This window comes from Cyanistes caeruleus, chromosome 6, assembly GCF_971803275.1.
Source record: "Cyanistes caeruleus chromosome 6, bCyaCae1.hap1.1, whole genome shotgun sequence".
Taxonomy (NCBI): Eukaryota; Metazoa; Chordata; class Aves; order Passeriformes; family Paridae; genus Cyanistes; species Cyanistes caeruleus.
Genome location: NC_141706.1, coordinates 22,387,713 through 22,403,871, shown reverse-complemented (window position 1 = coordinate 22,403,871; position 16,159 = coordinate 22,387,713). Strand labels below are relative to the sequence as shown.

Sequence of the window (16,159 nt, the reverse complement as noted above, 5' to 3'; positions counted from 1 at the left end):
CAACAAATACCAGCAAAAGAGTGACTTATGTTACCCTTCAGAACAACATACCATAATTCAGAGTCCCTAAACAAATGCAAGAGTGAAATATGCTAACAAGACAGCTGACTTCATGGATAATAAATCTGAAAAAAATTGACTGTAGTCAAAAAGGTATTAACTTAAAACAATGAAAAAGAGGTATCAATTTCTTAAACTTTCTGTCAGACATCTTGGAAGTGAAAACATACAACTAGTCTATGACTTAAAAATCATTAGGAAATGCATTCCATGAGTACTTTAGGTTTTCCAAACTCAAACACCAGCTTTTTTTCCAAACTCAAACACCAGTACATTTAGTACTTTTGTAAAAAGAAATAGATATTGGAAATGAGTGTTACAAGAGGTATTTTAGAAGGGAGGTACATTCTTGTCCCTCTGTAGTAATCAGATTTTTGTTAAGCATTTCAGCTTCCTGTACATGAAAAGGGGAGGTATTTGCAAACAAAAGATTAGGGTTTACTGTGCTGTTAAGCAAGTATGTTCTGAGTATCTACCTCTGAATATCAGAACTATCATAATGCAAAACAACAGCCTACCCAGAGCAGTGCTCCATTCTGATAATAGTCAACACCGTAACAATTCAGAAGACCCAATAAATCTCTGGAAATGCAGCTAATTGCCCAACACCATATCCCACGAGAAATTCCTTCCTGACTGACTGCTCAACTTTGATGCATGGACTGAAAACCAGCATTATCCTTGCTAGCACTCTCGCTAATGTTATCTTTACCGAACTGTATTATTTACCTTAGTGAATCATAGAATTTAAATCCGCAGCTCAACTGCAGGATGAATACAAAAATTCTTCCTATTTATTATTATTTCGACCTTTTAGTATTATGCAATACACCAAAATTGTTCTTTATTGTCAAAGCATGCTGGCAAGTCAATTGTCTTTAAACCCACTTTTGCCTTATTCTCCCTCTCATTTTTGACCTTGCTGTTGCTTTTCCACATTATGAAGCAGAAAAAGTATTTACTGAAGCCCAGCAAACCTGAAGCTCTTCTGGGTTTGATTTTGTAACACGAGCATATTGGAGAACTCATTCTTTCTTTGAAGGTTTGAGTGCCTGCTGCGAAACTCACGTTGTCATTTTACTACTGAGCTCCAAAAAACTGGCGTAAAAAAAAACAACCAACAAAATGAGATTAAAAAGTAACAGTTTCATGTTAGTAGCTGGCTGTCAGTCTGGAATAATTTTTGTTTTAGGAACCACGAGTTAATGAGTAGCCCATGGCTATATGATAACCATTGTCTCCCTTGGAGATTAGACTTTTTTTTAGACAGGTTTATCACACAGTATTTTTACTTCATGTCCTGTGCACTCCACCCACACCACTAGTCTCCAGGGATCGTAAGGAAACAAGTCATGGGGAGAGTTCCTGTAAGCAGGAACATTATTACTTTCAGTGGGAACATAGATCCAATTTGCATTAGTTATTCCCACAGCTGTTGAGTCCTGCCTTATTTTTTTTTTAAAATGTAACAAGCCCATATACTTTGCATATACCAGCAAAAGGATAAAGGGACAGTTGATTTCACTTACAGTCTTTGAGAAACTTCATATTTGCAACACCCTTGGTAATAATGCATTATTTTGAAACCAAAACCTTACCAAAGCTAGGATATATTATCCCTCTTATTTTAATGAATACTGACCAATCTACTCCATTGTTTGGTCAGCAGTACCAAACAGTTTTAATCAGCTTTCTCTCTGTAGAGCTACCAGAACTTCGTGCCATTTTAAAAAAGCTTAAGTTAAAGGTTAGTAAACTGAGGAATTAAGAGGAATAGGGGAGAAAAATAAGAACATCTTCCTACTTCACTTTGCTAGGAACAAAAAGCTTTGTGTGGATTTGGTTTGCACTTGCAGTCTGGCTCCCCCATCACAACAGCCTTCTCCACTGTTCCATAGCTTGACTATGTCCAGCTTGGCTTCTACACACATTGATAGACACAAGAAGAGCAGAAAACATTGAACAGTACTGAACTCTAGTTTCAAAGGTAACAGCAGAGGACAAAACATTGTACAAAGTTGCACGTTTCAGCCCAATCATGTTTCATTTTCCATCACACTATCAAAATGAGCCCTCCAGAAAGCAGAGGTTCTTTCCCACTGAGGTTCTGTGTGGTCCATAAAGGATGCACTGACCTGGTAGTTGGTGCTCTCAAGTTCCAACCTCACATCACTAGTATTTCTCTGCCTTAGCCCTTGAGACTGGTCAATACTACCTTCTGGCCTAACTTGTGATATCATCAAAGTACATACACTGATTTTTGGCATAACTGGGACTAGACCCTTTGTCTGTAAAGTCACAGACACAAACAAACCTCCTACACAGCTTAGTATGTAGAAACTAGCTAGATCCATAAGCACAAGAAAATATTACATACAATCCATAAGACAATAACTATCTGCCAGGGATTGAAGGGCAGGCCATAATTTTTGCAGCCACAATCAAGTGAGAAGTCCCCAGAGACAGAAAGACATGTGTACCTGTGATACCTGGTAGCCTGCTGCAGGCCTCTACTTGCTCAATGGGAACATGAGACAAACCAGGCAACAGACATTTATCTGGATGAACAATAAATCACGCTTATAGGTTAGGCATGTACTGGAATTCCCTGGGTCCAAGCTCTTCAGGCATTTGTTTTGACAGCTACAGTTCAATTACCAACAGTGATTGTACATAAGATAGTATTGTGTGGACTATTAAAAAAAAAAATAAAAAATTAAGCTCTTAGTAATAATGGAAAATAATTATCATTCCTTTATTAAACCCAGACAGGAAATGATGATGTCTGCTAACGAACTTTTATTACATGTATAAACACCATCCTTATTCCTATATTCGCTTCCTCTTTGCTCAAAAGCTGTCTGCTTACTCAGACAGCAAGGGCTGTTTTTAGCACTGGGGACTATCAGCCTGGTGATATCTCTCATGTATTCTCAGATTTGTTTTCCAAATTTTAATTCTTTTTTCCTACTGTTTGTCACTGGAAGTGCTTTGGCACTCAAAAAGTCAAAGGAGTGAATTTGAATTGCATCTTTTAAAGCATATCAAGACCTTCATGGAAGCTGTCCTTCAGAAATTAAGCAACCTCCATGTCAGCTTAAATCATTATGCCCTACTGAAATATTTAACACCCTTCTATTTTACATTTTCAGCTTGGCTCAGAAATACTGTGGACAGATGACACACCTAAACAAGTAGAAGCAATGTGTTTAAGTTTGTCTGTCTTTATAAAAGTTACTTCCTTCTCAAGAAATTCTTGCCGACTTTTTTATAATAATGCCCTCCCACCATGTTTCAGAAAAAATGTTTAAACATGGGAATTCATAAATCTACTAGGTAAGACTATTTGTTCTTTAATTTTAAAATGGATTACAACTAAAAAAACCAAACAAAGCAACCAAACAAAAAAACCCAGCAAGCGATTTTGTCCTGCAAAATAGTGGCTTATATTGCATGTGTTTCATGAACTGCAGAAAATGCTTCTTCATTAACAAGATGCCTCCTTGCAAGTATTCCCAAGGAGTCAAACAGTGAGAGCTGGTAAGTTTTCACTCCACCTAAAACCAAGAGGAACTTGATTTAAACAGAAACATTGATTCTATTAACAATAATGAGAAAATATGAGTCTGTGAACATGTAAATAATACCCTGCCCACTTAAAAAGTTATACCACATATAGCAACAGCTGCCTACATTTTAGTGGATGACTCTGCACATCCTGTCTGAAACAAGCCTGGAAAAACACTTACAAACACCAGAAGAAAAAAAACAACAAAACAACAAAATAAAAACTACCAGCTTATTACAGTACTGTGTGACAACAGAAAGGTCCCCTTTAAAAGTCAAACCAACCACATTACCTATTACCTACACACTTGCAGTTAAATACCTAAATGCTCGTACATTACAAGCATGAAGCCACAATCTCCCCTTTCTTAGGTGAGTTTTCATAGCACTTTATTCCACTTGCTCAAGCCTCAACAAGCTCAAGTGACTCAGGCCAGTACCTTCATATTCATCAGGGTGTGGCAAGGGAGAAAAACCTCAGTACAGACACTCTGGGATTATAAAAATGCAAATCACCCAGTTCAGCATTTTGAACAGCACCCACAACTCAAAGCTAAAACCTGTGCTACACCAGACCACATGGTATCATATCATAGGCCTATCATATGCCTAATATGAAACATTCATAAGTAAATCAAAACCCCCCTGAAATTTCAGGTTAGTCTTCAAAAATTGCTCATTACCAATGGCACCAGAATAATCAAGTGAAGAAGGGACACAGTAAGAACAACCACTGTTAGATGCCCACTGCACAAAAGAAACAATGCTCTTTAATGCCCAGCAAGTCAAGCAGCAGAGGGGTGTCCTCTGCTTAGAAAGAGTAAGGCTAGAATTGAACAAAAAATCAGCTATAGCCATTAGGCTGAAGTACTCCTTTCATTGTTTCTTTTGTTTACCTCTTAGAAGTCAGATTTCTCCCAAACCTCAAAACTGAGCTAATTAAAAAAAAAAAAAAAAAAAAAAAAAAAAAAAAAAAAAAAGGCACTATCTAGCTACAACAAAAAAGGGAACAGAGACAAGACCAAAAGAACATCAGAACTGTGGGTAAGCCCAGGACCCAAATCAGAAATTACAAGGGGACCAAGAAAGATTGGCTCACAGAACAAAATAAGACAACACTGGAAAAAATTAAGGCCATCTGAGGATTTGTATACCTTAGACCAGAACCTGCAAATACATAATTTCTAACCTCTTTCCCTTCCTAGGAAACATTCAGATAACCTTAAATAGCAAGACCAGTGCCAAAATATGGCTTTTTGAATATAGTTTGGTCAGCTCCTTAAAAAGGTACCAGTCCCTGGCTAAACCAGCAGGTGAGATTTCTCCAGCTGACATGGAACCATACTATTAACATGGTTTTGTTCAAATCAGTCTATTAACATAAACAAGAGGTACAAGCATGCCCAGAAGCTTATTATTTCTTTCCCAAGTACATTTGTTGGTCTAATAAAAGTTATTAGCCCTCACTACAAACTGGGTTCCTTTTGTATCTGATGAAAACCAGCCACACACTAAGACTAGTAGACATGATAATCATGAAGGTTTTACAGATTGGACTTCCAGCAACACCTGGATATCATCAGACAGAAGACTGACTGAAAAAAAAAGAAAAAAGTTATTTATCATTTACCTGACACAAACCTGAAACCACAGAGTTAATCCTGTAACCTGAGCCCATCTGCAAAGTAGACACCTCCTCATAAAAAAACATCTCCATCCAGTTTTGCATAGCTTGTTAAGAAGGAACAAAGGAACAAAGGCTCTCCTCAGCAATTCCATGCTGGTTTATGAAGAACCATGTAAAAGAAAAGTTTTCTAAATGAGGAAATTCTAGACTGAAGTTTGTAAACAGCGAGAAAAAAAGTCAAGATCACCTCTACACAATCTGTTTCACACAACATAATAACACATAATGCTCATTATGTGTAAATACTAGGAGAGTTCTCAGGTAGAAGTCCAAAGAATTTAGACATTTCGGTGTAGAAGAAGAAAAACATTGATCCAGTCACTGAACACTGATGATAAAAATATTCAGGAACCACCTTTATAACCTAAGAAGTACAGAAAGGAAGTGGAAAAGAAATTATAAAGCATGCAGATATATTCTGAAGAGCTCAAGTTACCAGACCTGGATCATTTAAAGTTACAATTTTCTGCAGGCTTACATTCTAGCTTGATGGATTTACTCTTCCAGTGTTCAGACTCAGAAGGAATTTGATCTATGACAGTCATCCCTGTCTTGATTCCAGTTTAATTTGTACCATTCCTCAGAAAACTGTATCTAAATTCTGGTTTGGGGGTTATTTTTTGTGTGCATGCATATGTGACTTCAGTGCTCTTTTTCCACAATCAGGGATACAGGTTTGAGGATTGTATGAAAAACTTGCACCATGACCAGTTTCTCTTGGCTGACTGAATAAAAGGAAACTAAATTTTGAGAAAACTGCCATATTTTCCCCTTGTAATGCTAAAATTATCGCACCGCTCTTTAGGTATTTAGTTACATTCATCATTCTAGCTGCAAAATTAAATTATTTAAAATTACTGCATACAGTGTCAGGAACAGAGAAGCTCCTAGACTACAACTGTTTGAAGTGCCAGAACAAGGCCATGAAGCAACAGTTCCTTCTCAAGTAGTCTCACTTGATATAACGCTTTCCAGTACTACTCTAATCAACACAACTGCAAAAATAAATTTAAATAATTAGATTTAGTCATTTCATGTACAGTTAAGGACACAGCTAATTTTTTTTTTTTTTTTTTTGTAATTGCAGAGAAAGATGAATGGAAAAATTGCTAAGAAGGACTTTGAAAAATAGAACCTAGCAAGAAATCTTCACAACCTTATCACCAATAATAAAAGGCTAAACACAGGTAAAATACAATGGACAGGATGACTTCAGTAGTGTTCCACTAGCAGAAACACATATTAAAGTTGTTTCATAGGTCATCAGTGATGGCAGAATATGCAGAGCAGACAACACTGAGTTCAAACTTGTATACACAGCTATCTAAAAATTGCAGTCTCTTATTAATTTTACTCTTTCAAGTATGCTTTCCCTGGGCCCACATCCAGCAGATGCAACAGATGGAAACTGCCAGTGAAATATGGCAGAGTCACGTAGGCCATCATGTGTGAACCAAGCTTCCTGAACATTCTCTTGAATCAGACTGCTGGATTCAGCCAGGCACCCAGAATACCACCTACCTTCACATTCACACCATGACACAGCCAGCACTTCTCCCAGGTAGATGAAACATGACTTACAACCAATTGGAAAGTCTGAGTTATTCATAAATATCCAGTTCACGATGAGTACATTTATAGTTTAGCCGTAACTGAATGTAACACTAATGTTACATTACACTAATGTGGGGACAGCAACTGTGACAGTGCACTGATGCCATTGCCTGCTCCAGGACACCAGCCTAGTCATGGCATCTCCTATTTTCAAACAGTCTGCAGTTCTTCCCAACAGTCAAGCAGAAGGATACATCACCAGAAGACAGATCACTAATTACTTTCAGAGTAATTACCGCTAATAATCACATTACTACATGATTCCATTCAGTTGATTTAAGTCCTTTCTGCCACCAAAGTAAATGTTCCCTAAGCTTTCTCTTCTCACAAACACCATCGTGCTAACAACATTATTCATGTAGCCACACAAACAGGCTGCAGGAACTCATTTAGCTGAAAACTAACCTGAGGAGAGGAAACAAGGCAGAAAAAAAAAAAAAAGAAGATTTGTTTTCATTCAGATGAGCATCTTAACCTATCAGTCTTCCTGAATCCTGATGCTACTGCAAAGGAGAAGAGGGTAACATGCAGAGACATGCAAGGAAGGAGTACTGCTACACTTTAAGAATATGCAACTCTTTTTCTAAGTAAAGTGCTCCTTTTACTTTAGGGATTTTGAAAATTATCTACTCTTGTCCCTCAGCACATTGGAAAAAGAGCACTCTAATAAGACAAAACCAGTATTCACGTGCACTGTACTCACCAAAGTAACTTACTGATAAATTCTGTGGTTTGCTAAAGTAAGAAAGGTTTTAAAATACAGGATTTATTTTGCATTTTCTCCAATAAATCAATAATTAACTATACCAGGACAGTTGAGGAAGCAAGGCTCTGCAGTTATTTTCAAGCTGTTCTGCACTACAAAAGAACCTTGGCAGTGACCATCTCAGTAATATAACAGAGCACTTTCAGAACCAGGGAGACATAAGGGAATGACACACCTGGAAAATTTAAATTACTCTCTTACAGTCATGACTCCTTTTCTACAACTCTAATAGCCCTTGAAATTCACATTTCAAAGTAACAGCACATTTCCATTACTATACTAATGAATATTACAAGTTAATATTTAATGGAGATCTAATTTTACCTGCAGACAGTGTTAAGTACTTGTTTCACAGTTAAGTTCTGGTTTAGCAGAGGCACTGCTCACGTCTGCTAAGGTTTTGAAGTAATATTGAAGACTCATCAGTGAGCAGTGAACAGAGTGCCAGTGGCTCACAGACAGACCTAGATTTATCTGGGGAGAGCAACCTGGGACCCAACAGGTAATGTTACACCTATAAATAGAAACAAATAAGGAGCATGTGAATATTTCCTGCCCAATGGGACCATACATGTCTGGTTTACCCATTCTGAGTTATTTTCAGCTCCCTCAAAGTAAGGAAAATGACATGCAAAGCCAAGAATCTGCAGGGAATGGAATGCAAGGGAAACACCTGTTGTGAGGTCAGTTAAAAAACAGAACAAAGATACACGCCATGCAAGCTGTGAAAGGTGAGAGGTTGCAGCAGTTTCTAGAGCGAAGACTGCCTTATAAAGGCACAAGACTTTCTTCACTGGAGATGACTGAAGGGAAGAAAGGGCTACAGCTACAGCAGCTGAAGAATTGTGTTACTCCTTTCTTCCTTTTAACAGAAATATTTTCTATAATTAGGAAGTTTTGAACAGTACCCAGAATAAAAATCACTACCTACTTTTTATATAAAGGTCTGTTAAATAAAGGCAGGTTCAACTGTATGATGCACCAGCCAAACTGACAGCTAGGCTTGCTGGATGATTTCTCACTGCTCCCACTACAAGATGCACTCCTTACAATTAATGGACTTGATGATCCTTATGGCTCCCTTCCAACTTGAGATATCCTGCAACAGTGCACCCCATTCAAAAGCAGCAAAAGTTTAGTCTAACAGGTGACAAACATCATACTGGATTTTGACTGACTCAGAACTAGAACACTGGTGTGCTTTTTTCACAAAAAAAAAAAGCAGTCCTCAGCTGTTATGGCTCAAGGTTAGGACTTCTCTGCATGACAATATTATTCCTATTTCACCATAGTTCATCTTGAACTGGACTTAAGTGTCTTAAGGCCTTATGAGGACATTTCTTAAAGACCCTTCCACAACTGCAGAATGGAAGACAACAAAACAGCACTATGTGTTTTCTTCTAGCCTTTAAAATTACCATAGGGGTAGTGTAGCAAAATCCTATATCCAAAACAAGTGAAAAAACTTGCTAGCTTAAATTTAAGTCCTTGACAGTTACAGCTGAATAAAATGCATGCATGACATGGAAGTCTCCTCTACAAAACAAATCTAGCAGTGTGCTGACCTTGAGAAGTTCTCTTACATGGTTTATTAAAAATCACCAGTAAAGCATACACTCAAAAAGACTGAATTTTTATATTACTGTGTTATTTCACTACAACATAGTTTCCAATGACCTATCCTGATGAGATGAAGACTGTGCAAGGCAGCATATATATGTGGTGTTTATAATGGATTAACTGACATTGCAAAAGAAAATCCGAAAAAGTGTGAGGGCTATTAGTTTCTGTTAGACATTATTAATTTTCAGCTGTAGCCACTTGCTCTGTCTTGCAGACCACAGATCACCTGAGTAGACAGAAATAGTCTGTGCTGTCTTCAGGCACAAATGTCCTGGCCAAAAGTTTGCTTTGTCTGCCATCTGTATTTTCTTTATCTTTCCAGGCCATTGCTTTTCTCTAATTGTCCTCAAAGCTGAAGGTGTGGAATATGAGAAATGGATAGCTTTCAATCATTTTTAGGCCCTTCTGTTCAAGTCACTAGGTCAGCATATGAAAGAACAAATCACTGAGCAGGGCATAGTATGACAAGACCTAAAACTTAAACAGAGAAGAAATCCCTCTTGCAGACAGCCTTTCTCTCTTTATTACACTTATACTCTAATAAATGCTGGGAGAAGGAGCTGTGAATCTTTGTCAAATCAGTGTAAGCATCTCTCTCAGCTTCAAGCAGTATAGTCTATTAACCTACTAAACTACAAAGATAATAGTACAGATGAAGCTCAAGTTACAATTGTGTTTAACAGGTAATTGTTTGTAAAATACTTTGTTTCTCTTTTCCCTTATTACATAAGGGTTCACCAAAACCACTACAGTACTCAATACTCCTCTCCTATGAAAAACCGACATGATAGCATCAGACAGCACTGCTGAAGATGAAACCATGTCAGGTTTACTAGCACCATTAATATGTTTTACTCCTATCCTATTACGATATTTTAAAACAAATTTAAAAAGCAAGTTTCATAAGTGAAGGAACAATGCCTGCCTCTGTTGCTAATTTGAACTTCAAGAGCAGATCAATGCTATTTGTAACACAAAAGTTTGGAATCTCTTCCAAAGTGAGCAATATGGATCTCTGGCAAAGGCTGTTGAGCAAAGCAATTAAGCAACACTGATCTCTAGTCAAAATTGCACTTAAAATATATCCTATGTAAAACAAGTAAGTTCAAAATAGCTTTTTTTTTTTTTTTTTTTTTAAATGCAAAGAATGCACTCCATTCTGAGTGCATTAACACTGATGTTTCACCAACATCAGTGTTAATATTGCATTCAATGGAAGGGTCAAATATACTAATCAACCACAGAAAAGTCTCTGGCTTTACTTTGGTGCTAAACTAAGCATCATGCCAGCAGCTCATTCTTTTCAGCTTTCTTCCTTAGGACTTGACTGGATTTTGAAGCACTTGACTGAACAGAAGGCAGCACCCATAGGAGTTTTGGTGTGTGACCACTTAAGCCTGTAGCTGTTTGTTAATCCGTAATAAATTCACAATTGTTTGTAAGCCTCAGCTTCTGTTTGCATTTTGGGGTTTTTTGGTATATTACGTAGTTTGAGGCAATCAGAGACACTTGGGCTGCTGCTCTTTGTGGTATGATTAGAACTTACCCTTCTCCCTTTTCCAAGGGACCACAAGGGAAGGGGAGGACCAGGAAGGAATAAAGCAGATCTCACTCTAAACATCTATCAGATAAATGTGACACCAGCTCGAAGGGTCAAGGACCTAGAACAGGAGCAACTGTTACTGCTGCCTAATTTAACACACTTGCACTCGAAGGATCATTTCTCAGTAATAAAAAAAAACACAGAGGGTGTTTCTCACACCAAGAAGTTATGAAAGCACAGCCAATAAGAAGACCTTCTGCTGTGGTAGGATAAGTATGGAAAGCTGAAACTGGAAACCACCACCTTTCCAAAGCAGTAAGGAATAAGAAAGATCACAATGGTTTTATTAGTGAGGACACTTAGGAAAAAGAGACACTACCAAGAAGCAGACCGATACATTTTGCTTGCCAGAGGCATCGATACCAACTAATGTGTTACTGGGAGATACCCGTTTTCCTATTGTTCAGCAGGTTTTTCTTCAGCCCTGTCCTCCTCACGTCAGAGACCCAAACACCCGAAGCTCCCACTGAAAGAAAGGCTGAGCAAGTGGCATTACCCAAACTTCTGCCTGGACATACAAATGTCCTCAGTTTCTTTGTCAAGCAGCAAGACGGATGTTTCCATTCACAAACACAGTTGCTAACAGCATGGGTCCCCTAGGGCTTCCAGCCTTTCCCACTTAAAAATATCAATGCTCCCCCTTCCTGCCATAATCACATACAACCATCCCCCCCAAATGTGCACAAATAGAACTAGCAGCATTTTAAGGAGGGAGAAAACATTAAGAGCATCAGTTGGACAATACTGGGTTTGGTCAGGAGAGAAACATATCAGGAAATAGCTGAGAACAATCGAGTAACGCACAAATGACTCAGGATCCATTCCCATTACAACGGGGAAAACAGGCAAGTCTTTTCCACACATGGACGGATCCACTCACCCTGGGTAAAAAAGTACAGAACAAATGCCAATTTTTTTGTAGTGACTTCAAGAAGCCCAAAATATTTTTCATAAGAAAACCATCATTCTAATATATTCAGAGCTTGGCTAAAATAAACCTTGAGTCTTCTCTGCTTTACAATGTAATTTGCACAGAATAAGTGCAGATGCTGAAGTGGGGCATGTATTATTTTGAGTCATACAACTTGCATAAATCCCGGGTTTGACCTTTTTTTGTAATTACAGTAACACTCTTTGACACTCCAGCTTTTACTTTTATAAAGTCAATGTAGCAGACCACCAGTGCTTAGCGGTTGTTACAAAACACATCAAAACAAGTTCGTCATTTCTATTGTCACTGACACCATATAACAACAGAGTGCAGCCCTATGACTTACACAAGGCTTGCAGTACATGGCACCCAGACCCCTTCACATGCCACAAATATATTGCCCTTCCGCTGCTCAGCCTGCTAGGGGAAAAGCCAGCCGTCAGTGTCTACCCCACAGATACTCAGCATTCCCTCCACCAGAGTGAGCGAGGGGTCAGACTCACAGTAAAACTTTGTATTGACAACTGGTTCCAGAGTTGGATGTGACCCGTGTGAAGGCAAGTAACAAGTGCACTCTCCCTGCCAAACAGATCAGCTGCAGACAAAAGGCAACACACACGCCAATGACCCTTCTAAACACACCACAGCCAGCAACTGCGACAAAATAGTCTACCTTCTGTTCTAGGCACATCAGTGTTAGAAAAGGAGGCAACCTAGATGGCAAAGACCACATTCAGGAACTGGACCAAATTGCTGTGAAGAACAAACTAAGGGCAGCAGGTTATCACTGCAGCGCTAGTTTTGCTGGAGCATAAACCAAGTGCTCTTGCGATTTTGAAGCATAATTATTCACGGTTCACCTGAGTGCAGGTCGCCAGCACAATTCACGCAAGAAGTAACCGAGAATATCTCGTTCAAGATACTGCTGGCATATCGGGTCACTCTCATCGACTGCATCTCCCTCTCCTGCACTGAGGTTTCCAGACCTAAACCCTGCAGCAAACAGCTCTGTACCTTCTGTCTCTGTGTAATTAGCACTATTAATCCCAGGCTATCCAAGCCCCCTGGCGTGGCTCTGATTTGGCGTTAATCTCTGCCGAGGTCTCTTCTTCTTCCCTACAGAAAGCCATTTAAACCTTGGCACGCCTTTCGGTTTAGAGTGATGTTCTGTCGCAGGGGGATTAGCCCCACACTGTAGGAGTGGGAAGCACAGACAGCTGCCACACCTGGCCTGCCTATACCGCGAAAAGAGAAGAAAAAGTTACTTTTCCAGAGAGCCAGCGCTCGGGACAAGCCCAGGGCTGCTGTGCACCCCGCGGTCCCCGCGGGCGCAGGCGGCAGCGCCCAGGGACGCCCGGGGCTGAGCTGCAGCCGCCCTCCCGCTGCCGCCGGCAGGAACTGATTAGTCATTAGCGCCGCACGGGGGCTCGGGCTGCCCGGCGGCGGGGCCGCCTCGGCCGGGCCGGGAGAGCTCCGGAGGGAGGGACACAGAGGGGGCCCCACTCACCCCATGAGCCAGTCCATGGCTGGGTCCCGCCGCGCCGGGAAGCTCCCGCGGCCGCCGACTCGCCGCTCACCGCCCGCTCATGGGGGCCGGGGCCGCTGCGCGCTCGGGGCTCCTCCCTCGGCCGCTGTGTCCGTCGGTCCCTGCCCCGGTCGGTCGGTCGGTCCCTCCCCGGCCGCGGGCGGGGCGGCCGCCGGGTGCCCCCCCCGGGCTGACACTCGCGCACTGGCGCGGCCGGAAGTAAACACACCGCGCTGGCCAACCCGGAAGCGGCCCCGCGCCGCCCCACCGCCCCGCCGCGCGGGGCACGCCGGGAGCTGTAGTCCGGGCGCGGTGGTGGAGCTCGCCCCCCGGGCCGGGGACCCCCGGCATCACTCGGTCCCCTTTCGCTGCTCGGACCTCAGTGCTCTAGTTCTTGCTGAGGCACGCCGTGAGGTCACATCCCAAGGCAAATTAATGTGTCAATTAGAGACCGTGATGAGAACCTGCAGTTCCCACGGGGTCGCCAGGCACTGACACAAGACCATCCTGCGTGGCGACTGCTGTTCTTGTCGCCCCTTCGGCATCCTGAGATTGTCCCGCAGCCTCGCACGTGGGATGCGGGCTGGCTGCCCCACACTTGTGCCTTGTCTTTTCTGCTAGAGGGTCACAGAACCATGGAGTCAATTGGGTTGGAAAAGAGTCCTGATAATGACCCAGTCCGAGCTGTGTCCGGACAGTACCGTGCCAACTAGACATGGCACTGAGTGCCACATCCAGTCTTTACTGAAACACCTCCAGGCGTGACGACTCCACCACCTGCCTGGGCAGCGCTGTCCAGTACCTAATCATCCTTTCTCCAGAGAAATTCCTGCTAATGTCCAACCTGTACTGTCCTGGTACAGTTTAAGACCATGTCCTCTGGTCTTTTTGCTGGTTACTTTTCACCCAAAATCCTGTGATTCTTTGTTCCTGTAATTGCAAAAATGACCAAACAGCTGCTGAGGGGATGACTCCTATCCCTAGACAGCCCAACACTGCACTTGTTGAGATCGGAACAACCCTGACTTTTAAAGGTAAATCTTTTCCATGCAGATCACTGATGCACAGTATTTCCAGAGGCTCTGTGACACTGATGTCCTCTTGAACGATTTTCCTGATCAGCACCTGCTCAGGTGGGGATGTTTACAGAGGCAGAGCTGCTGGAGGTGATCCCATGCTTTTGACACGTGTTTTAATTAAAACCTGTGCTATGGGAGAATGATGGGTATTTCATGGGACTCCTGGCCAGTTTTCCAAGGGAAGGACCTTCTTTCAGAGGCTGCTTGAGCCATCACCCTCCTTCCCTACCCTGCTTCCTCCACCCTGCTGTGCCAGGGGCTCCAAGGGCACCCACCTGTGCTCCCCCTTGTTCTGGGTGGATGAGTCAGTCCCAGCCACCACATGGACTCCAAAGATAGTTCCAACAAAGCAGCGTTATCCTGGGGCTAATACTGCATTGCAAGGAGATGTCGGGGGTGATTTAATAAGAATGTTTCTCGGGCATGGTTGTTTTGTATCACTCTGTCTTAAGGAAAGGTGGTAGAGTTATTTTGTATTAAAAAGCATATTGTGGTTTTGGGAATGGACCTTCCCTTTGAAATCTGCTGGGCATCCCTTTGCACAACACACAACTGCTTTATTTTGAAGTTCTCCTATAAAAACCTTTGGCCTGAGAATTATCTGGGTATATGGCAGTGTAACATAAGAAATGGAAGGCCAGAACTTGAAAATGTATCTTGTCTGTATTTCAATGAAGTATTTTTCTTTAATACATTTAAACTGTTGTTTTTAGTTTTACTTATCCTTGCATTTAGGAAATGTAGCAGAGGACAGGAAAAAGGTCTTATAGCAACACCCCCCCCTGCCCCCCCATACTTTCCTGAGTGATTGGGGCAAGGATTTTTTACAGTGTTTAAAATACCAGATCAAACCATCTGCAGAAAATAATTATCCTTTATGCAGACACTCGATCCAGTCATTATCTGCAAACATTTGAGAACAGATGTCCCTCATTTGAATTATGTTTTCTTGTTGCCCTTTGTTATGGGTATTTTTAGCAGGGCATTTGAGGATGAGCTCCATCCAAATTTATTGTGGGATGCATTGTACCAGGAGTAGGGTGTTTAGTCATATGACACATGTTTTAAAGCAGAGATGACTTCTGATACAATGAGTTTGTCGTGTCAGATTAGCCGTTTTCCTTCTGATTTTATCAAGGAAAATATACAGCAACTGGCACTAGGAGAATTACTGGTGAAAAAAAAAAATCAGACAAGGAACATCTATTTAATTTATATTTTGTATCATACCTTCCAAGGGCACAAGTCCTTTATCTATATGTCACCTAAGGTGATCATTTTATAATGCTTTTGTTGGTATTTTTTCCCTTGACATTACACTTCTACTGACATTACTGTTTTGTTTTGTTTTGTTTTTCCTTCTTCCTTCAGCCACTGGAAACTGCACAAGTCCTCCAGCAGACCGAGCATTTCACGTTCATCTCAGTTCAGTCAGCCCCCTCTGTGAGCACTTCTGACAAGCAAAGGATGCTCCAATCCCAGAGCAGTGTCTGGTGGTTGTCCTGCAACTCTCCTTCCAAGCCCTCTATAAAATGCACCACAGTGATTATTTATTTGGCAACAGCAAGCCTGGAAGCCTGTGGGGCTCCTTTGTGTTAAGCCCTTTGCACATGTGCAAAGAAAGGATGCTCCCTGTTTAGGGCTGGCAGGCCCTAAATATTCAGGGCATGAATATAAGGTGCTTAACAAGCGCTGGTCCTTGGC

General features: G+C 41.3%; 1 protein-coding gene across 1 annotated transcript in view; it reads right to left on the bottom strand.

The window, feature by feature from the left end:
• MOB2 (MOB kinase activator 2) overlaps positions 1–13,528 on the bottom strand; it is a 108,965-nt gene extending 95,437 nt beyond the window's left edge. Inside the window, exon 1 of the mRNA XM_086895636.1 lies at positions 13,359–13,528. Within this exon, the coding sequence (XP_086751762.1) occupies positions 13,359–13,375 (17 nt within the window). The 5' untranslated portion in view covers positions 13,376–13,528. The remainder of the gene's footprint in view (positions 1–13,358) is intronic.
• Positions 13,529–16,159: the final 2,631 nt, after the last annotated feature.